The sequence below is a fragment of the Botryllus schlosseri genome, chromosome 6 (genome assembly GCF_051294905.1).
Source record: "Botryllus schlosseri isolate E-star chromosome 6, Bs_hap1, whole genome shotgun sequence".
Lineage (NCBI taxonomy): Eukaryota > Metazoa > Chordata > Ascidiacea > Stolidobranchia > Styelidae > Botryllus > Botryllus schlosseri.
In genome coordinates, this window is record NC_137241.1 from 20,762,911 (window position 1) to 20,787,206 (window position 24,296).

Below are 24,296 nucleotides of genomic sequence, written 5' to 3' on the forward strand. Positions count from 1 at the left end.
AATTGATTCCTTAACTAAAATTCTTCGTGCTTCACGCGACAGGAAATAACTGCAAACTGATTTTCATTGTTCTGGTTGGTACCTACTACAGCTGAAGGAAACAAATAATTATGAAGGCCGATATTTTAAGTACAAAACAATCAAAAATATTCGAAATTCAATGCTCCATGTTCTCCATCTCCAGAAATCGACGACACAAAGAGCGATACGTGACAGATGTACTCTTGCCGGACGAGTTTAACTGCTGCGTAAGCATGCAGAGAAACTATGCTTCATGCATTACAATCAACCTCAACTGGACTGATCTGCAATTCTGTATCACGTTTTGCTTTTTTAGGTTATCCCAAATTTCAATGAATGTGCACAATTAAGCAATAATTATTTTTCATTCCAGTTCCATCGTTTGTTGTTCAGCTTTCTGTGGCATGTGCAAGTGCCATCTTTCATAATATATAATATTTTTGGCAAAGTGGTTCCCTTCTCCTTCCAGTGTGGGTGTCGATAATCGGTATCGGTATCGGCCTGCAAAAATCTATATCGGTTGACCTCTAGACCTGACTCGTTGACACCGTGATATCAAACATGCTTTTTTGTGTTGATTTTGTGAGGGACCGTGACTCATTTAAAAACTTGCCAAGGGACAGTTTTTCGTGATGTTTTTTTAAACGTTTGAGAACAGCTGTTCTCTACCGTAACATCAGCATATCGGGATTTGTTTTGGCATCGCATTGTATCTCTCTGATGCTGCTACACCTGATTAAAAAGTTTTGTTCTCTACGCGGTATGCTTGAGTGCAAGCACCGCGTTACTTGATCGACGATTTCACTCACAATTGCTATATTTTTCACAAACTTTTTAATATCGGTCTGGAAGGCATAATACGACAGAAGTAGCGAGTAGCGTAATGGTATGCTCCACATCTATAATATTAATGAATTGATGGTTCAGGTTCGACGCAGATCGATTCGATCTCTATCTATCAGTGTCGAAGGTTTATCAATAGCAAGGGTTGCCACCTAAGAGTCGCGCCACCAAAGCGGGCGTTTGCTCACTCTCAGGGGTCGAGGACCCTGATATACCACGGATTAGGACAAGAATGTCAATTATGCGGACCTATATATGCCGCTCATTCCTGAAAATTCGAGTCAATTTTTCAAAATATAAGAAAAGATATATGATCACTGATGAGTCGTATAGCTATGGTTGCATTTAAAACAAACATGTTTAAAACGTAGCCCGTTTTAAAAAAAAATTCGTCATGACGGCATGAGTCTTTAAATTGTAACGCCACAGTGCAGTAAAATTGACTATTTAAAATATAGGGTAAATATGACTCCTTTGTCGAAAAAGGCTTCCGACCCCTATCTTAAACTGACCCTGCGCGGCATAATAGCTTATAAATCGTTGTTTATATATCGCGTGACGCAGAATTCCAAAATGAATATAGATGCACATCGTTTCAAAAGACTATTTACGTTGCTATAGTCTTGATGTAAGGAGGTTAACGAGTTCATAATTGCAGATTTGCGCACATAGTCGCCAGCTACCCACATGGCCATGAGTATATAGGTTTCGGTATCGGTGAAGATCATTTTGTAGTAATTGTAGTCATTTTCAAGTAAAAATGTGAATGCTCGCGAACATACAAATGTTTGGAGCCCCTGACCTATAGGCTCCTCGTTGCCATCCAATCCATGACAGTGAGACGCGTTATAATACAGAATCATGTACCTGGATATTGGACGACAACAAAATACTAATTTATAGCCCAGGAGCGGGCAACATACGGCCCGCGGCTCGGATCCACCGACAGTTTGCGGTCTTACGTGATGATGAGGCCCGCGTCGCCGTCTATACAGGCATTTAGGCGCAAACTTTTTCGAGCATGAACATTGGTAAGACAAAGTGACGTTCCAATACAACTGATGTTCACCACATTGACGTAGCCAGCGGCGAATGGGGCCATGCTATTCCTAAATTATTTCGAAAATATTCGTATTATCTATAAATAGTGGAATATTTTCGGGCAGGTGAATTCAAACTACGTGAGTGTCTTGATTATGAGAAGACAGTACCATAGATACACTACAATAGCCAGAGGCTGTTGGGTAACAGGAGTTTTCAACAAAGTAATTAATAAGAATGAACCCGCCCGAAGTGAATAATCTGCGATAAGCTCATGAATGTATATTCTTATGCCATGTTTAAACCACTTGCTCATACACTCACCATTATCATTGATCAAATTCATTCATTCATGCAAAAAATCGCGACTAGACACCAAGTATACTCTGATTTTAGATCACATTCATATCACCGATTACTGCTCGCCCGTGAATCGGTCACCCAATCCAGATATAGTTCGCAAGTGCAGGAATGTGTGCGTCTCTGAATTGTATGGGTAAGGGTAGTGCAGTGTAGGATGGATGGATCTGTGGCGCATTCCCACGGGGGGAGTTCCCCTAACCTTATAAAAACAATTCAGGAATCCGGCCCACCTCATGTTCATGTTCCCCTATCCGGCCCGCCGGATGGAGAAGTTGCCCGTCCCTCGTATAGCCGAACACTAAACGAACACAACAAAATAAGTGACGATGACACTAAACAACAATAGCAAAATTCGTTGCTAAGATATGATACGGTGGTGTTCACAATTCGTTCTAGTTTCAACGATTGTATGAACCTCTGAAAGATTTAGATTCATTCGAATACGGGGTTTTATAGAAGGTTCACGAATCGATTACGTTGCGCGATCTTATGATGCTGCTTCATTCACGGATTAAATTTCGCCTTCAAGTCTGTGACAGGAGGCGAGTAACAGTTAATTAAACAATGTACACCCCGTGCAAGCACCAGTAGAAATTACGATATTATAATAGCATATTGAGAAAGTTGTTATAGAGCTGCGGTCAGGTATCTGTTCGCAAGAGCCGTCAATCTTTCCCTTTAGTGATGTTAGACTGCTCGAAATATCTTTGGAGGCGAGGAAAGAGCGATTTTGCACCACTGGCAGAGTAATAGTTGCGTGTAGTGGTGGAACTAAGCTAATTCAATAACTACAACCATAATAGGGAGATTCTGTAAGATTTTGGGTGGTAATAGGTTTCTCGTGAAATATCCTTCCGGCCTCTTATATCCTGCAACCGTAATGTGCCATATTAGGCCGTAAGTATCGTAGGCCCCGATCCTTCCATTCTGCCACCTCCGTGATACAGCTAGTGAACTCCTGCCGTATATAACGAGTCATTTTACTATAGTTCGTGGCACCACAATTACACATTGGAATTATACACCAATCGTAAATTTTCATTCCTTGTAAGTCAGACATGGAAGACAAGCCATTTGAAGAAATAGATCGTACGGAACATTAATGAATTTAATACTATTCGCGTAATATTGAACATTCAGATCATTTTGTTGTCCAAAACGGTCATTATCCTACCGAATGTATTCAAAATAATAGCATCGACTGTAAAGCCGCCAAGGTTATCTGTAGCGATAACACTTCTTCCATGATCCATTCGCAATGAGTCCTTTCGGAAGACTTGCGTTCCTGAAGCCAGCACCAGGTCCTTATCGTGTCGCATAAGCACTTTTCAGATATCCCGTTTAACACACTTCGTGGTATCCTTTCGGGGGTGGGTGCGGAAAACACGGCGGGTGCTTGGGATCTTGGAAAAACAAATCCATCTGGACCTTCATTCGCCAGCTGAACGGAAGTCTCCCGTCCCAGTCGATGACTTCGTGAGAATGCGCCTGCGGACAAGATGCACAAAGGTGGTTAGTATATAAGGAAGACTTTCTACTGTTAGTTCAGTGTTTCTTAATCGGGGTTCACGCAAAGCCCAGGGGTTCGCTGGAGTTCATAACGCATATCGAGCTCATACAGCTGAAGTCACACTTCTTTGCGGTCATTATTCATTAAAATATTTTTGTTTTGTGTTCAAATCATGTCTTCATGGTTTAGTTATTTTTACACTGCTGTAGATGCACATTGCTCAATTTATTTTATGCACTAGTATTCTATATCAGTAGTCGGAATTCGTTTGCCTTCAGACCTGTGGCGGCGCACGGAGTCTCGTTAGTGCTAGCAAAATGTTCATATAGCTTTTCAAAGTGGTCGAAATCACCGACCGAAATAGAAAGTAAATATGCTTAATAGAAACATGTGTGTTACAGCCTTACTGGGTACCCTTCAGAAGCAACATAGTGTATGAGCTACAATCAATTTGTGATGCCAAACATTGGTGCTTCTTTAATACGGGTCGGCGAAAAAACTCTTTTGAAACCGGTTCCCAGACCAAAGTGAGATCGTTGACCTCTCTTCTATAGTATGGTATTAGCTGCTTAATGTGGTAGATTTTTGGTTTTGTGAATATGCGAAAATTTGAAGTTCGCCGAAGGATTGGCGTAAAGGTTCGTCATGTGAGTGACGGTTATTTCTCAAAGTTTTTGGAGTACTCAAATAAATTTTGTCTGCACTATATGCTCTACTTACTCAAGTCGTTAAGATTTTTTACTATACTTCCATCTCCCCAAATAAAAACGCGCGTTCCATGTTGGGCTCCATATTTTAGGGCAAACTGGTTTTGTAGAGTAGAAAGTAGTTTTCAACACGGCGAAATAGCTCCAGTATCACGATATCATAATATATTTTCAAAATTCGCTCGAATTCGAAGGGCGATCAGCAGGCCAATTTTTTGACACGTCAAAAAAGGTCAAAATTTGGTTAAAATTGAAGCGTTAGGTCAAAAATTTCAACATTGTAAACAAAGTCAAAATTATTTTACACCTTGCATTTCGTTTGTATCTTAGATTTTGCACTGTCGGGGCACTTATCATTTGACACTTTACAGCAGTGGTTCTTAACCTTGCCTCCAGCGCCCCCCAAGGGGCGCTGGCGATTTTGAAGGGGGCGGAAACGCTCAGGGGCGATATGGGGGGCGCTGGGCTCAGGGGGGCGATTTGGGGGGCGCTGGAGAAAAATGGCTTCGCAGTAGATGATGTGGTAGTAGGACATATCCTTAATGAGTATTCAGAGCGAATTAACACCGAACACTTCGTTATATATAGCCTACAAAAGACATATAGGTTTAATTGTCCATGGGCGCCTAAATGACTGGCACGGAATGTTCCTGACTTGGCAATCTGAACCTCAGACAACGAATTCCATCTGGCTGGGAAAATTATATGCCAGTGAAAAAAATACCAATTTGAAATTGTGTGCGTCTTTTGTTTAGTACGATTGGGCGATATGGATATGTAGAACTAGATATTCTTGTTGGGCGATGTCCCTGTTGGGCGATTCTATATTTTTTTGATATGCAATCAAGTCATACCAACGGGTCCGCCCGCCCGAATATGTTTAAGTATTAGCTACGGGCCCTAAAATTTCCAAGACACCTCACAATGTTCCCTCTACGTTTTGACGAGTCTGCGCACACTCACCAACTCACTGCGCAGACCCTTGGACAACAGTGCGTAACGACTAAAAAACGGTCATAACTTCGGATTTGTTGTGCGCAACGTAGATTTGCTGTGCGCAGAGACCGTGTCAGCACTGCGCACGTGCGCTGCTTAGAGGGAGCATCGCACCTCACTCATCTCTACCGGTAAATCTGGTAACCTGAGCAGAGAGGACAAGAAATTGATAGCAATATATATATGCAATTCCCGATGTTATTGACCGATTTTATCATGAATTATCGAAAATTTTCGCGCTTCGCACTGGCTCGCTAAACAGTACAGCTGATTTCGTGGCAAAAGCGAACAACATGATGGGGGGCGGTCGGTTTATCACCATATGGAAGCCCAACACCCAAGCTTTTTCGGGGGGCCTGACGAAGTGTCGTTTCGTTCCTGCCAACGGGTATACGCCCGAAGATGCATAATCATTATTGAGGAGTCTTACCTTTTCAATCACACATCACTCAGCTTTACCGGTAAATCTGTTTACGTGAGCAGAGAGAGGATAAAAATTGATATCAATATATATGCAATTCTCGATCATATTTACCAATTCAATCAATAATAAGGGAAATTTTACGCGCTTCGCACGTCTAGGCGAGAATATCTGGCTCAGTAAATGGACATCCAATGTAGATGACCAGTATCAGCAAATAGCGGATAGCCAAAGGGGGGTCTTGGGGCGCTGCTGCCCGAAAGTTTGGTTTATCACCCCATGGGGGGCGCAAGACTAACGGGTTTTTTTGGGGGGGTGGCTGACGAAGTGCTGTTACGACCCTGGTAACGAATTAATTGTACCTACGGGCACGCCCGAATATGTTTAATTATGAATTACCTGCCCTTTATTTTCCAATACAACAGCTCACTCAGCGCTACTGGTAAATCTGATTACGTGGGCTGAGAGGATAAAAAGTTTATAGCGACGTATATATGTAATTGCCATCTACTCATTCATGTATTATAGAGAATTTTGGCACCTAGGGTGACCAGGTCACACAAACATTGCTGATCATCGAAATCGCGCTATAGGGTTCTTGGTGGCGAAGTCCCCAGAAGTTTGGTTTATCACGCTATGAGTGCGCAAGGCAATCGTTTTTAGGGGGTTGACGAAGTGCTGTTACGGTCCTCCCTGTTACTCATTGTCTTTATGACATTCCTTACAATATGAGGTTGGGGGGCGCTGGAGCACGATAATCTTTAAAAGGGGGCACTGAAGGAAAAAAGGTTAAGAACCACTGCTTTACAGCTTGTAGCCTACTTTATACACCTACCGATGTAGACGGCCCATTGTCTGCTCATTGTGAATCATAAACATTACAATAAAGCAAAAAGGTTGACATGGTGTTATGCGCAATCTCCTGCTGAAGCAAGACTGCGTGGGGATTGCATGGTTCTTATATCAAGAAGCGTATTATGAAAAATTGTGATGTAGACACCATTGTCAGAATGAAGCAACACGGTGTGTCACCAGCAGTGCACGCACGCACGACTTCAGTGTTGTCAGTCAACAACTGCTACTGCTACTCTTGCCAAGCGACTTAGTCAGGACAGACACTTTCTACCCGAGAATGTAACAAAGTATCTTTCGTTGTACTACAATTTTAATTTAAGTCAAAAAGTTTTTTCAGGCCCAACTACTTCGTAAGGACAGACAGTTCCAACCAGACATTGAAAAAGTAGTATAATTCCAACATTGCGTGTGAAATCACACAGACGCTCAGTTCTTTTCTTATCGGGATCGAGGTAAATTACTCAACGCACTTTCAGTCCATCTACTAAAGCGGTCTTGCAATCCTTGTCTCTGGTTACATCTAAATCAGTGTTGCCAGTAGCTCTGATGCGAATGATCAATATTGTAGCCCCGCCCGCTTCAATGTCCTGCTTCCACGCCTATAAATGAAAATATCCGTTGCTAAGCTTTTAATAACCAGCAGTCGAACTGGACGTTTTTAAAGATGTTATGCGTACGCTTATCTCTAATAACTCGTTGGCTATATTACGTGGACCAGACGGGTTCGGACTGAATTCATATTCAATTGGACTCTCAACGATAAATTTCTTACCTGTAGAATTTGGAATACTCCCCAATCGTCTTTGAATAATTCCGGTGTCAGGATAATTATGATGCGTCGACACGTTTGGAGATCGTTCGATATAAGTTTCGGTTTTCCTGGATTGCAGCAAAACATACATAGATTATGTCCCATTTCAATACTGTCTATAAACCTAAAGGTTCGCATGGCCGGGGTTTTCCTATTTTCATATGATATCTTGTTGGACTTTATGATTGTCGAATGTGCGACGAAACAAAGCACTTTTTGTGGCTAGATTGTCACTTCTATCATCGTATTCTCTGGTCTAGCGGTCGGGAACCTTTTTCGTCCGAAGAGCCATACTGGCCCATTTTTTCCCATTTTAACTCCCAAAGAGCCATACATCCCAATCAACTGTTACGTCACAATGAAAAATTTGTGATGTCATGGAAGCACTTATAGAATCTTACTACATACGATTCTTCGTGTTGCGCCTCATTTTCTTTGTAAAAGCTCGTACTAATCATTTTGGTATAACCTTATTCGAGCATGCGAACCTTGAGTTACGAGAACGTAGCTTCGTAGTGATGCTCCTTTTAAATGCGAGAATCCATGATCACATGCGTAAGTGGAGCCAATCATGGTCACTACAGCAGTATATACCCAATGCATGGTGTGTTACATCAGTGACGTGGGATCAGGGAAGGCAAGTGAGTCAGTTCATCACCTGTCGCCACGAAAATGTGAAACCTTCAATTACTATTGGTATTTTCTATCGATGTTCATGAATGACTGAATTTTGAACATTTCCCCCCCCTAAATTAGGCGATTCGCATATTTAATATTTGAAATAAAGCCTGAAACGACAGGTTATGCAGAGACGGGTCAAGCGTCGCCATTGCTGCCGCAATACATCGTAAATAGCTTTGAATTTATATAAACTGATATTAATTGAATGTATGATGTAACTGTCGCACTGATTCCGAAAATCTAAATGCTGCTCGACTTCTCAATTCTCAAAGTATTCGGCGGAAACATATAACATTGCGCCACACGCCTACATTTTATCGCCGGTACTACAAAGCGACTTATTAATCAAGAACGTGTATAGTTATCGCGTTGTTTGTAATTCGAGTTTGCAATTGCAAATGTCACTTATTCCACGGCAGTTCATTTCACGCCGTAGATCAGGAAGACTGTGCGTATTTATTTGGTGACTTCGTTATTCTATGGGCGTTGCTAAGTCTGCTATTCTCTTTCATCAATCAACGTATCGTGCAATCCAAGATTTCGAGTCGGGTACATTCAATTCGCGGGTGATATTGGTTCCCGGCGCGACAGTAACTTAAATTTGGGATTTTACAAAAGGGGTCCAAGCCCCTAAACCTGAAGACGGCAATTGTCTTTACCTCTCAAAAGACATGTTTATACGGTCACGAGAATAGTTATTCTGGTCGTAATGAAAATTGACTACCAAGTTGCTGTAATATTGATCAATTCAGTTAAAAATTAAATATCTGGCAACGAGCCTTATCTTATCCCCTAAAGCAGTGGTTCCCAACCTGTGGTACGCGAAGGTCTTCCAGGTGGTACGCGAGCAGATTCTGCTTTTTTTCGACAGAAGGTAGTTCTTAGTTCAGGTGGGGTAAATTTTGAGCATTTTGAAGCCGCCTCCGTCGTGGTAAGGTCGTCGTCGTGGGTAGGGGCAATCCCCCCAATGGCGGCCTACGGAGAAGAGATCTAGTCGCAAAGCAGAGATCGCCAATTCAAAACGGGTCGCGCCCATTTACCAAATCTCGCAGAGGCCGCGGGCCGCAAGAATGCAAGATCGAGACAAAATAGAGGACAGCCTTTTAGCAAACGCGTTCCCAAATCTTTAGCTCAGTACAACGCTATGTGCTCTCCAACATTGGCGACGGGCATAGTTAAAGTTACCACAAAATGAGAAATCTTTTATTAAAGAAATACAAATACCACAAAAAATATCATTATCATCAACTTCATTTTATCTTGAACTAGGAGCTGCGTACGATAGGCTAACTGACCTGACAACGTTTCTCAGCGACTTGGAATCGATTTCGGGGACTCTTTCGAGAGACTCTATACCAGCTGAAAGACTCTCGTAAGGCTTGATCTTGTGAGGAAAGCCCTAAGCGTCTCGGTCTTGGCAGTTTCTGGAACATTGCGCGTCACGGCAATATGCCTGTACATATCAGCTGATTCCCCCTTGATAGAATGCTGTTGCAGGGTTGTAACCAATAAGTCACACGGCTCCGAGTCACAAGTCAATCTCACTGCTATAGTTTTGACTCGAGTCATTTCCAATTCACCACCGAGTCAAGTCCGAGTGCCAGTCAGCGAGCAGAGGGTTGAGTCCGAGTCATGGTATTATGACTCGAGTTCGAGTCCAGGTCATTGTGTTGACTGCTCAGTTTCCAGTTAAAGTCTTGTTGAACTCACATTTTATAACTCTGTTTGGGGATATCGAATTGTATCCATTTATAATAGAAAAATTTTCCTCAATTTTAGCAGTTTATGGTCGCATTTTCAAGTACCCGTGCCAATAGACTAAATCCCAATAGTGTGATTACTTAGTGTGTTACTATTCTTCGAATTTGCAATGAAATGTCGGTCTTGGCCATTTGAGTCTCGAGTCATATGACTTGGCTGGAGTCATGCACAATGAATCGAGTGGAGTCGTATCATTAGGAAATCGTGACTCGAGTCATTACAACCCTGTGCTGTTGCCATCGCCGAAGCGGTATCAGTTAGTGATGAATATGGGAGTTGGACACATGAGAATAGCTTATTTTCAAGCAAAAAATACCCAAATTCTGCAACTGAAATCAATTCCAGCATTTCAAAATGCTTTGCTTAGCGTTTTTCCGAATTCTGAAATCAGACCGCTGACCGCAAAATACGACCTCGCGGACAGCGTGTTGGTGACCCATGTTGTAATGCATTGGGATTCTTACCTAACCAAATTCCGTTTTATTACATTTGACCACAATAATTCCAAATAGAACCACTACAGAAATCTTTACTTCGCCCTAAAATGGGCAGTTTATTTCCTGTTTCTCTGCCATAGGCAGAGATCATCATGGTGGAAACATTTTGACCACCTTCGGCGCGCGTAACTTATGTAGGTGGTACGCGAGCACTGCATAAAACCTCGAAATATGGTACGTGGGTGGAAAAAGGTTGGGAATCACTGCCCTAAAGAGCCATATATGGCTCGCGAGCCATAGGTTCCCGACCGCTGCTCTAGTCTATAGCCCAGGCCCGCGGAAAGGATAATTTGCCACCATGCAACGATCCGAGGACAATCGATAAATCGTAGTAAATGGCAGCCATTGCTCACCGTCTCCAAACCAAGGTTGGCGATGACCGTCCACAATGATTCCTCCTTTATTTTCGGCGAATTCCATCACGCCGAGTACCAGCGACTTCAATAGTAACGAGGAGTCGGAATGCATTTGACTCGAGTAATGATAGGCCAGGTACGTTGAATAGTTGATCTCGTCTGCAAAGCAGTCGGAATGATTAAGATTCTGATTCGAGAAATACAGTTCTGGATTGCAGTTTCCCAAGATATGGGCTTCTCATGCAGCCGAGAAGATAATGCTGATATCAATTTAGTATGCCAAGTCCAATTAATTATACACGCATTCTTTCTCCAAATATCGCGGTATTAATATTTCTCATTTTAGAGAGACCACAGCGCTATAAACTATGCATCCCATAGAAGTTTATCCTGCATTTTAAAGACTTTATTATAGGACAAATCGTTTATTTCAGTCATCACCGAGAAGCGACCAACTTAAATAATGCTGGGCTTTGGCCTGGAATGTTTGATGAAGACTAAAGATTGCTTGTTGACATTGAATATTATCGGATACTAACAATGGCAATAAATGAGGCCTAATGATTCCCCTCCTTTAGGTCGTGACAAAAAGCCACCAGAAGAAATGGCGGAGTTCGTTCACGCCAGCCCGCACTGCTAAGGTTCACTTGATGTATCATATTCAATTGAAACAAATCTCACAGGGAGTTCACGTACCTTGGCTTACGCTGTCAATCCGATTGGGTAATCTACGAGATTTAATGTGGTAATCCTGTGTTATTTCTGGTATCAGTAACAATCCAGTAATAAAGTCGTACATAGAGATGCGTTACTTATGTTACTATATTTGAGTTCATCTGGGACAGTGATTCTCAAACGAATCAAAAGGGACGCATGGCGTTCTGAGAATAATGATCTATTCTTTAATTAGTATTTCGTTAAACTAGGGCTGAAACTGCGAAGTGTTCAAAAACAACTATTTAAATTCGATTTTAACGTCGTCATTGCGTGACATTCCGAGTTGTGCTGTTTGCAAATCGGTATATTGCTTTCTTCTGTCCACGTTAATACATTACTACATACGTTAAGGACCGATAAAAGTAAAATATACCATATTATAGCCTACCTTTTTTCCCTATCCGTACAGCTTTCGCGTACATCCAACGTAGTTCCAAATAGAAACAAAATCTCGCAAGTACCAGTATCATTGACAGGAATACAGCGAATGAAATGAGACCGGTCACTATGAACTTGGCTCTGTTCAATCCTGGTTTGCGATTACGGGATATCGTGAAGGTAACTGATTTCGAGATGTGAGCCACAGACGATATCGTGACTTCGTACCGACCAAAGTCTGACTCCTGGACGTCGCTGTTGAATAAAAATCAAATATATAACACCATCTATATTTTTAGCTTGACAACTCCAGGCAATCTCGTAAAGTGACTCGATTTCGTATTCATTATTCATATTATTTATACGCAGCCTATGTGTGACGCTTGTTTTGTCAAATATAGGCTAAACATAGCACATAATGTCCAAATCAGTGGGCAAAGAACGGAGCAAGATATTTGCAACGTAAAAGAATTCACTACACACATAGATCAAGTGATTACCCGATTTCGTAAGTGAACTGCAGTCGGGTGCGCAGGGCTTCTAATTCGTCATTTGTTGGGGTATTATCGAAGCACGTTGTGTTGAATGAGTCTATTGTTGTCCTGCAGAGTGTACATGAAAACGCAATCATAAAAACGCACTTCTTGAACTAAGTGGTGTCCGTGTCTATTGTTCTCCATACGGGTCTTCGTGTCTCATGACAAATTTCTTCGTAATTGCAACACGTCTTGGACACTGGCCTTGGTCAACGTGCCATGTGGTCATACGGTGAAATAGCTTCGTTATTTCAACAGTTGGAAAACAGTTAGATGAAGCCATAGATACCAGCAACATAGCTATTCTAGAACATTTTGAATTCATTTGGAATCATTGTATTCTTGGCCTGATTGGAAAAGGTTAGCCTGCTGTTACATCTCTTTACTGCACTTTGAGTAACGTAGGTGAATATGCTGTAACCAGACAGCAGTAACCACCCATGTTTATTGCAATATATCAAACACGGGGCTGTTCATGAACTGCATATTGAATATATAGGTTTAGAATGAATCGCGCCTTATCACGATCACTCACAGCGCACACGTGTTGTTCGTTACGTTCATTCTGCTTATCTCGTTTGCGTGAGCGTAGCACGACTGTTCATTCTGAATTGAAATAAATATTGATAGAAGAGAGAGTTTAGTTGGAATCATATCAGGCAGCATACCTTGGATATTATACTTGTAAAGTAGAATGGATTGTCTGCGAACCCGCCGCCTCCGTCTCCGTTGCAAATCACTCGCGCGGAGCCTCCAACGTCGGCCGTCACGTTGGAGCAAGCCAGCGATATAACCGGAGACCAGACAGCTGCAGAATTGACATTTCGATATTTTATCAATTGCTCATTATGCAGAGTCTATACAGCATAAGTTCCATGGTCCTCAGTGTAGATAATTTGATCACACATATATAGTACAACATGGACAATGGACATGGAAAAATAAAAATATACGCCGCCATACACACTCAATTCCGTTACAGATGTACAAAGTACACTGTAATTTGAAGCAAGTCGTACTGTATATATACCTCTTTGTTATATTCGTTGCATCGATAGCATCGATACTTAAGCACGGCAGTCCCCGGTTGTATTCATAGTTAGTTTTCGATTGAGATCGGAAAGTATAGGCTACAATATTTCCCATAAATTAAGATGAAACACCGCCGAGAAGATCAATTGCATATCATGATCACACTGTGTGTGTATAATTATAAAAATATCATTGGCCTATATGCTGTATTGCTGTCATGTCTGAGGCGTGTTCACTTCACGGTTTATGAATTCCCCACAGATCATGACAAACTTCGATTGCATAGCTCCAAATAATCGTCGGAATCTCACGCTTGGGAAAATATTGCTCCTGCGGGCGGTATCTGTAATAAGTTCGCGAATCTTACGTTTGACGCAAATGTTCAAGTGTCTCGAAATATTTTTGCTGTTTTGCTGATCTTCGACGACGCAGGTGTACAAACCGGGGTTTTGATCGTACGCCAAGTTCGAAACTCTCTAAAGTTTATTGGAATCAATAAATGCAGTGCGAAATATATTTGTGGTCTCTAATCCGCGCTCACCAAGCGTAGGCCGTTATCCAACACTTCTGCATTTTCCGGGAGTCGATCTTCGCAATTGAAGAGCCAATGAACTTTCGCATTCGGAGGAGTGTCTTCATCTAAAAATGTATCACGGAAGGCTCGAGAATTGTTCAAAATGAACTCGGTTATGCATAGCCTTATATCATAATTACGGATTCTAAATATATTAAATTCATCTTTAACACATACTGTTGTATTTAAGTGAGAAACATGCCAGACTAAACAGGTTGCTGGTATATGGATGATAAATGTAAGGGTGAGACAGAAATAATACATATGCTTTGCTGCTGTTTGAACACGGCACGAATCATCATTATGTTCCCACTATTTCAGTGCCCTTGTTTCTTTTCGATCCGAGATAATACCTAGGATATCCTGATAATTCGTATATGAGTCATGATCTTGCATTAAATATGTATATACTTTATTGAAACCAATGTGGTATCGTCTATATATAGTTTTAAATTCATGAGTTGAACAGTTGCATAATAGCTTTCATCGAGTGAACAACGGAACATTCATTTGTATTAAATAATTGATTTGCAGGCTCGACATTGACCTGTTTGGTCTGGAAATCATATTTTAGGAATACCTCTACAGTCGAAGTCCATCATTCTTCCAACTTTAAATTCTTTGCGGTAGGAGTCGAGAATGAAGTCTTCGCATGTCATATCGGTGTAATCGAGATAATCGAATTCGGGGTCATACAGGAAACTCAAATTTGTTGACTCTGATGATTCGTAGCCTGTCGTGAGAAGTGCAAATAATTGTTAGACCTGCTTCTGCGTGTGCAATGATTTGATTTCTTTGTGTTGAAAACAATGTCCATTAAATATGTCAGGATTTTTGGAACGATGGGTATTGGCTATCTGACTGGCATGCCATACATCAGCGTTGCGGGCGACACCATATGGGACTTTCACACTATTAGTCCGACAGTCCATCGTTATCTTGATCTTGGAAAACCTATGACATTACAGTAGTCTGCAACGGGCGGGAACAATGTTTAGCTAAGTGGAAGAAAGAAATACGTTTCATAAAACTCTTTTAGTGAGCATCCTGACTTTCGTCACACCGTCCGACGGGCTTTTCTATACGCCTAGTCTGGTCATCATACAGATATTACGTCCTCAGGAGACTTACAGTAGAATCCCTTTTAAATTTGTTACTGTTCAGGCAACTATATATACGGGACTGAAGATCGATATAATCACGAAAACACAACACTATTATGGCTACAATGTAAGTGGATTCTGCTGCCAAAGTGATTGTATGTCATTTTGATGTGGATGATATTGTATCATTCCTGATTCAGTTATGAATTTACTAATAACTCAGTACTGACAATAACTGAAGTTGTCAACCGTTTATTTTGATCGAAAAGATGTCATCAAGACCGCATCTGCCTAAATGTTTAAATTGAGGTGTTGAGAAATTAAGTAATTGAGGAATAATTATCAGTAATAATGATTAAATGCTTCGCAAAAGCAATAGTCGGCATCGCAAAAACACAAATTATGAGATCTGGTATTAGTTAAGAATTAAAACTTGGATCAGAAACTCATATCAAACAAATATATTGAGTTACCTGAATAGTCGGTCATGGCCGAAGACTCTATCTCGTAACATCGAGCGATGGTAATCATTCCGAAGATGCAACACGTGATAATCGAATCCATTCTGTCGAGTGACCGCGCAGGAGATAAAATCGATGGTATCAAGTAAAGGGGTAAACCTGCAGCAATTAATTTAGCACGCGTTGTCAGAATGTTTAGGGTATGGATGAAATTTTCAACGATCAGACAAAAACAATTTCTCATTGCAAAGAGATAGGGTAAGCGTGCGGTTACTTGCACTTGTAGGACAGGAAATTAACGGAAGTTGCGCGTATACGATGCTTGGGGTTGATTTGATGGTAAATTTTTGTGAGTCTCGCTATATGGGATAGTTCGAATCGACAGTTCACGTTCGTGTTCCTTATGAAAACCTTGGTACTTGTGTGATTCGAAGAATGACCAAAACAGTTTTGTCGATGTCAGATCTTTTGAAAAATCAATCAATAACAGCGAATTCAGCATGTATATTCCGCTTTCGTTTGTTAGATTTATTCCCATTTCTACTTCAAAATACCCTAGCAGTCTAGAGGTGACTATTTTGGAACATATAATTAAACTAGACCCAAACCAACCAGCCTCTTCCCTGACAAATGAACATAGGTTGTAGGCAAATGTTTCTTGAAAAATAAAATGCATACTCTGCATTTCTTAATGGCATGAGTGCTCAATATAGACACAAGAAACCGTTCAGTGCGCATGCGTGATTGCACTTCACGGTAGTCGATCATTCAAGGCTACACTATAGTTGCCCTGGTCCTGCCTATTGTTAGCCGGTCTTGCTCTTCCACATGCAGCTATAAAACCGATACCTAAATCGCAACATCGATTTTCGAATGCCACAATAACTCGCGACGACAGCAGGTTTCGCGTTGACCCCTGGCTGAATACAATTGAATTGCATTCAAAGTTATCAATTTGCGAATTCAAGTGCCATCGAGTGTTCCCAATGAAATTTTCATAATGCTTGCTTGCTTGCGCATACAAAACTTCCACGGGTTCACACTATTTCAGCCCCGTAACACAAAATACCGCGCTGTATATGCTAGCATACATTTAGCTAAAGTTTTCGTAGTTGATATTCTGCCTGGTAATTTTAATTCAACTTGCTAAGTGTTTCATACGTAGACGGCGTTGGCAATTGCAATTCTTCCCATCCTCATTCGAGATATTTTTCGGGGCAGTACTATTCCACGCCGCCATTGCGGATACATCTGTTTCAGGGTTACCTGTTTGGGCGTTGAATAAGATGTCAAATCTGGACCAATATGCCCAGCCCTATAAAACCTAGGACCACCTCATTCATCTCGACAATCCGCCAACGCCTAAATGGCCTGTTCGCGACTCTTTAAATTAATTCATTTCAAATACATCGCGGGAGCTTCTTTACAGCCATGCGCCGTATATAATTCCTCGCGACACCACGCGGAAAGAGTCGATCCCTGTAATTTTCGTCCTAAGACTCATTGAAAGCGATTAATCCCGGTCATTGTACCGACTCTAGGAATCTGTCCAAATCGAGAAATTCCCGTTCGTATTTATAGATTTTCGGGTGCCGTTAATCCGGCCGATTCAAAGTTACAAAATATTATTTTTTCGCCGCCGAAAAACTCGTGCGGCGCTTCCCTTTGAACGCCCGGCGTTCGACTATGACGTCAGAACGCCGCAAGCAACCGCTTTCAGACCTTTTTTGATCCCGAAAGTTCTTACGAGACGCCGTGCGAGTAATTCGGAAGTATCCCGAGGGATTTAACATCCACTGCAGATTTAATCGATTCCACGTGATTAATAATTAAAGTAATGGCCGTCTGATAGTAACCTCCTATACAAGGTCACTACGTGCGTAATTACGCTGACGCACGCCCTTTTGTCTACCGTGGCCATGCGTATAGCGAGGTGCCAACGTAGAATCGCGAAAGGTGCGGCAGGAGTTTTCGGTCAAATGATGTCATGTGGATTCGGTCATAGGATGACTAATGTGTCAAGTCTTTGGAATGAGAAAGTGTTGAAATTAATAGATTGTAAACATGAGTGGGCGGACCTGAAATGCATGTGACATGTGATTAAATCTAAACATATTATTGGTAGCAGATGATGGGTCTCAATGCGGTCGGTGATAAGAATTATGCATTAAACCAAACATTCATCACGCGTTATTCACCGGCGGGTGCTTCTAATGACGGGAAAACCAATGTCAGGTCACGGTATGGAAAGACGGATAGTTTTGACCCCTTCTAATAATCCTTAAGTGGTGCGCGATGATATCACGGACGTTTAACTATTCAGGTTGAATATTTTCTGCAGAAAGTCCCATTCATCACTCGGATAACTGCCTTTCCCATTTATAACCCTAGCAATGGAAGCAGAAATGGGCAGAACCGACGGGAACGATGCAGGGAATTTTGCCGAAATTTCCCGAAAAACAATTGATATATCGAATGCCAAATATTTAATAATTCCAGACCGCTATATATCCCCTACTCTAATGGTATTATAGTAGCCTCCTTCGTTTCGTATTTGGGTATGAGTTACGCCAAAAATTTGACATTGCTGATTAAAGCAACACATTCCGGAGCAATCTCAGATTCAAGCGAAATCAGGCATGATTATACTGTTGCTTATTGATGCTTTTTCTCGCGTAAAGTGACAGAAGTTTGCTGATCTAAGTGTCTCAAAAGTAGAATGGGTTACATATGTACCAGGCAATTCTCTATATGCGAAAATCATATTACTGGGTCGTATGAGCCTAGATACATCAAGACACGGCGACTATCGTAAATGTTACTATGTACGTTTCCGAAGATAAAGCGCTCATAGTTTCGTATAGTCAAGGACAACCTATGCATCCACATTCACCGATAGAAACCATGCGTCGAGGGCAACTATTTCCAATTGACCCCGAAAGCATTTCCGTGGAAGTTCGTTAATAACCTAACATTTCGACCAAAACGCATTTCCTTGGAGACAGAGCTATTGGAAGCTATCACCAACACCCACAGGAATTAATAGTTGATTCGAAGCGCGAACGGCTGCACCGGTTATCATGCAGATGAGGCCCGGAGAGTTGGATCAGACTTCAATACTGATCCAGTATTGTAGCCGTACAACCATGCACAATATCGAGTAGAATCGAGATCATATGTGCGCAATATACGATGAACGTGGCGAAATAAAATTTATCGAATTTCGAAATTTATTCTAGGCCTTTTGTAAAAGGCGCTATATGAACACTTTTGAACAGCGACGGGGGCGAGAAGAGCCTATCTAGTTAGACCTCATGCACTCATACACTGATGCTACTGCCGAGACTATAATCGGTATGATATGATGAGGGATGAATCATGGGACCATGCACCAAGTGATCCGGAACGCCATAAACCAGTGGTCGGGAACCTTTTTAGTCCGAAGAGCCATATTGGCCCCATTTTTCCCTCGCAACTCCCAAAGAGCCATACATAGCAATCACCTTTTACGTTACAATTGAAAATTCGTGACGTCATGGTACCACTAATTCGAACTCACTAAATGAGATTCCTCGTGTGCGCCATATTTTCTCTGTAAAAACTGGTATTTAGTGTTCTAAAATAAAGCTTGAAACGAGAGGTAAGGCACAAACGGGCCAAGCCTCACCATTGATAACGCAATTTGTCGTAAGTAGTTTAGAATTTATTATAACTGATATTAATCGAATGTGACTGCCACACAGATTCCGAAAATCTAAATACTTATCGACTTCTCAATTCTCAAAGTATTCGGCGGTAACATAACGTTGCGCTACACGCCTACATTTTGTCGCCGGTACTACACAGAGCCATACTTAGCAATCAAGAACGTGGATAGCTATGACGTTGTCTGAAATTCGAGTTTGTAATTGTCACATCCACAACAGTTCATTTCGTCCCTAAATCAGGAAGACAATGCGTATTTGAAAACTGCGTTTTGAAATGGGTGTAGCCATGTCTGTTATGCTCTTTGATTAATCAACGTATCGCACAATTCAAGATTTCGAGTCGGGTGAATAGAATTCGCGAGTGATATTGGCTTAAACCTGAAGACGATATTGCCTTTATCTCTCAAAGACATGTTTATACTGTCACGAGAATAAGTATTCTGGCCGTGATGAAAATTTACCAACAAGTCACTGAAATCTTGATCAATTCACCATAAAAATAAATATTTGGCAAAGAGCCATGTCTTATACCCAAATCAGCCATATATGGCTCGCGAGCCATAGGTTCCCGACCACTGCCATAAACTTTATTTATGCATATATCAGGTTTGAGACGTTTCTCGCCCCTGCTTTAATAAATATATAAAACCTGCGTGATGCAACTGCCGATATCGATGACGGCCATATCTTATACGACTGCTAGTGCAATGCTGATCGTCGATATCACGCTTAAGCTACATGATATTTCCAACTTAATTAGAAAAAATTAACAGAATTATACCGACTTGGATGAAGCATTCATAAAGGTCAGGTTGTTGGAAAATTTATTTTGTTTCGAATACAGCCCTAGATGTGAATGAAAATGCTATCTCGGGATGTATTGGTAGGCTATATGTTGAAAACACAAAGTATATACGTACTTTCTACTATAATAAGTTTCATCTTGGTACTTTCAACTATAATACTTTCAACAGCATTATAATGACAGCATTTGGGTTCTTAGGTAAATTGTTTTAGCTATTATATGCCAATAAAGAGCGACGAAAACTGCTTGGTTGCATAATATATAAGACATTCTGCACTTATCTGGGTTATATATTGATGTATTAGCCTATACTTGTTTATTGAGGGGAAAGTGATCAATATTGTTGATCTATTCGGTATATAGAGTGTCGCATAGTTCGTAGAGATTCCCAAGTAAAATAAAATTAATAGGGGTATGCCATTTCCACTCTATCCATTAACGCGACCCTGTCCTATATAGCTTTGAAGTGTTGCATCCGGACTCGGGGCCGTATCTCTTTTAATATATCCATAAGCAGGTCATGGTGTGGTATGGAAGCAGGCCCGTTAATGCCGAACTCCAAACCCAAAGTTGGGGTGGCGAGGGGCCCAAAAAAAGGGGCCCAAAATTATTTGATGAATTAACATAAATTATTTTGAATTTTTTGAAAATTCATGCAACTTATTCCAAAAATATTTTTGCGCTGCGTGCGATTTAATGTTGCCGAATATCTTGATTATTGGGTACCATTACCCCAAGAAAAAAACGCATGATTTATTGAAATGGGAATTTCAGCGTCGGCCATCACAACGATGGCAGCCAACATCCCTGACATATGACGCAAAGAAATTGGGGATAGAATTGGTGCACGAGAGTTGTTTAATTTAATAAATAATATTCAGAATATATTCAGACCCCGGAAAATTTCCACGCATTGATAATTGAATATTATGTGAGAGGTTGGAACTGGGAAACTATGGAAAAAGTATATCAAATATGGTACGGAAGAATATTGCTATGGTGTGGAGCGATTGAGTCGGGTATGGAGTATGGAAATTTCCTATTCCATACCATACCGTGTCCTGTCCAGTGAAATAGTCGGATCTCGTAGACAGGTTGGTGAGTTGATCTTTAATTCTTATAGTCATCATCACAAGCACAAGGTGAATCAACGTCAAGAGGTCAGAGAAACTCATTATCCACGACGAGTAGATTCGAGGATTTGGCAGGCAGGCGAGATGACCTTTTTTAGTCATCAACGCAAGTATATCCATATCCAATCAAAAAATAGGTGATATGCATAGCAGATCTAAGAGAATTTCAGACTTCTAACCTTTGCTAAAATAGATGAGTATCCTTGTGTATAGGCTAGGCGTATACGCTGCAAATATTTATACTGTATATGCTCTATTTATAAGAAAATGTTGGATATAATTATAATATATAATCGCAATTCTCACTTCTCCCTGTCGGCATTTTTAATGTCGAAATCATATACGCTGAATACGTACCGAAGTACGCTAGAAAAACATACTATGATTTCATAAAATACATCGTGAACAATGATCATAACCGCACCATTCGAGTAAAATGTATTCTCCAAATGATCTCTTGAATTCCTCTTCAACACGTGGAGCGCGGTGACCATTGAGTTTTGTATCCAGTCACATTTATATTCATTGATAGTACTTCCACAAATTTTCCATACGCTTCTATATATAATTTATATGCAAATGCATATAGCCCTATCACCATACAGTGTCTAACATCACGGCTAGAAAAACAGAAGGTTAGCCGTACATTCTTTCTTAAAGGTATAAATGGATTGAAACTGATTGCAACTCTCATCGAGTATTCAATACACACACTGTCTCTGCCTTCCACCCCGTAGTCATTTTTCCCGAGATAGAATGAGAGCTCCCGCGATAGCAGTCATAGCACACACCCACGATGCCATTATCGATGACGTGATGAAGTATTATATACCCACTTCCCGGGCTTCATTGACGTGGATATGTCCTGGCCAACCGCCAAGAAATGTTTGATCACAGCACGGCGATGTTGTTGACGTAAGATCGTAGGTCTGTAAAATACGAGTTCATGTGAATGGCCACGAGATAACGCTAAAGAGATATGTGGCATTGGGAGAAATCACCGACGAAAGAGAATACCTCCGATGGACTCGAACGTTTGACAGGATTCGAAACGGATGTACATTGGGTATATATTCGATAAGGGGAGATAGAATGAATATCCGATCGAGAGTATGGTGGATTAATATTTGGGCTCACCGATCTAGATTTAGGCTTCATGTATCAAGCTGGATTGGGATATTTACTTTAGTGTACATCAAAGACCCTCCTGTCTTTTCATTATATCGCAATCGTGATTTGATAACAATTTTAATAAAATTATATTGATCGTAGCATACCTGTTTTTAACGCACTTTATGCGTATTCACCGCCATTAAACTATCCTAAGATTCGTCGCACACGATAGGCAATTTTTGCATGAAATGTTCGAGTAGCCTACGATCTAATAGTTTACTGTTAAGATTTCCTCGCCCTCCATCTCTCAATACATATACTGAAGTCATCGTAGGCAAATTGGTAGCTTGTATCCCGCAATTTTGTAATTTGACAAGCGAGACAATATGCAAATCAGAATGTAAGCATCAATGCACAGTTTATGATCACACGACACTTAATGCGAATTCGCAACATTTTGCGTTGCAGAACCGCTCTTTCAACTCTTTGACTATGCCCGTGGGACCCTGCGGGTATTATCACCGCGATTGTGGCGGATTTTGGTGATATTGTTTATACAGGTTACATCTCTATCTAGATATGTATATTGTATAGTCTCTGTGTGGCAATTGCATCACAAGACGTTAATGTGTACCGGAAAATCACCAGGGTAATGCACTCCCGAGAGGGAATTCATTTCATCCAATAGCGATGCGCTCGTGAATTGACTCAGGATCTTCCGGAACTGCTTTTCCGAAAATCTAGTTCAATCTCTATATATTACATCGATTAAAAGTATTCCAAATTGTTTCCTATACCAAATAGTTATTAACGACGAATAATATGCCTGTTGAGATGCATAAACGGCTGATATGCAAGAAGAGCCACTTCATTAGCGTCACTGATTAGTGACAAGATGCTACTCCTGATATCCGCACAAGATGGATGGATATCTAAAGCATCACTAGGAAACTAACCTAGTTACTTTATAACGCTGGTGAATGATGATATGTCGATTTGCAATTGATGTCAGCTCGAAGAAGGTCTTGCCGATCAAGTCACTATACGGCCATATGGTGCTTTAAAAAGTATTGGTTTCAAATTTTATTGCTGATATGATTCCCTCACGTTCGCTAATTAATAATTCAAGAGGGTCGTAACGTCGACTGTCAAATTCACTACAAAACTGGAATCCAATGACGTAGTTACCATATATAAATGCGTAGTTTCCATTTTTAACTCCGCGTCAAGCTATTCTATATTTTATCATATAATCAGAAAGAGAACATATAACCTATAAATATATAGCACAGAAGCAGAAAATAGAAAATCTAAACTATTTTTAAACAACCAGATAGGACGAATGTTGTGAAATACACCTTTGATCGTTTGTAATATTCCTGCTCGTGCGATGTTATGTTAAGAATATCCATGTTTATTACAGAGTAATGATGTAGATATGAAAATAACTTGAACGGAGATGAAATTATATAAAGTATAGCACCGACATCGACACCCGGCACATTTTTATTGATTCTAAACGGTTTCTAAATATTCCACTAAGAATGCGAATCATTATATACGACGGGAACAGCTATATTTAGAAATTCACCTATTAAGATATAGGCTAGCCCAGAGGTACCGAACCCGCCGTCTACGTACCACTACCGGTCCGCCGAGCAATTATTAGACTGGTCCTCGCAAGCAACCATTTTTGTCATCACTCGATCAAGAGCTATCGAAATGCTAATCAGATTCAGTCTTTCCAGTTGCTATTCTCTCACTACTTCGGACCTCCAGCCAAGATGTGGAAAGGTCACGCCCAGATATTTGAAATCATATCATATTCGGGGAGTGCGACTGCCCTAACATTCAACCACAATATAGTAGTTAGC

The 24,296-nt window shown here is 40.9% G+C and overlaps 1 protein-coding gene across 2 annotated transcripts; it reads right to left on the reverse strand.

Moving 5' to 3' along the window:
* Positions 1 to 3,231: 3,231 nt before the first annotated feature.
* Positions 3,232 to 22,099, reverse strand: LOC145441458 (uncharacterized). Of its 2 annotated transcripts, XM_080319332.1 has the most exons (13): positions 21,734 to 22,099; positions 15,677 to 15,823; positions 14,681 to 14,833; positions 14,068 to 14,165; positions 13,894 to 14,002; positions 13,163 to 13,302; positions 13,030 to 13,100; positions 12,459 to 12,560; positions 11,969 to 12,213; positions 10,861 to 11,022; positions 7,530 to 7,636; positions 7,228 to 7,356; positions 3,232 to 3,756 (listed from the first exon to the last, which is right to left on the reverse strand). In XM_080319332.1, exons 1-13 carry the CDS (start codon positions 21,801 to 21,803, stop codon positions 3,610 to 3,612), a joined length of 1,680 nt encoding a protein of 559 aa, XP_080175458.1. In that variant the 5' UTR covers positions 21,804 to 22,099; the 3' UTR covers positions 3,232 to 3,609. The 2 variants fall into 2 exon arrangements, with proteins under 2 accessions (XP_080175458.1, XP_080175455.1); XM_080319329.1 differs by lacking the exon at positions 21,734 to 22,099 and having other exon boundaries at positions 15,677 to 17,259.
* Between the last annotated feature and the right edge of the window lie 2,197 nt (positions 22,100 to 24,296).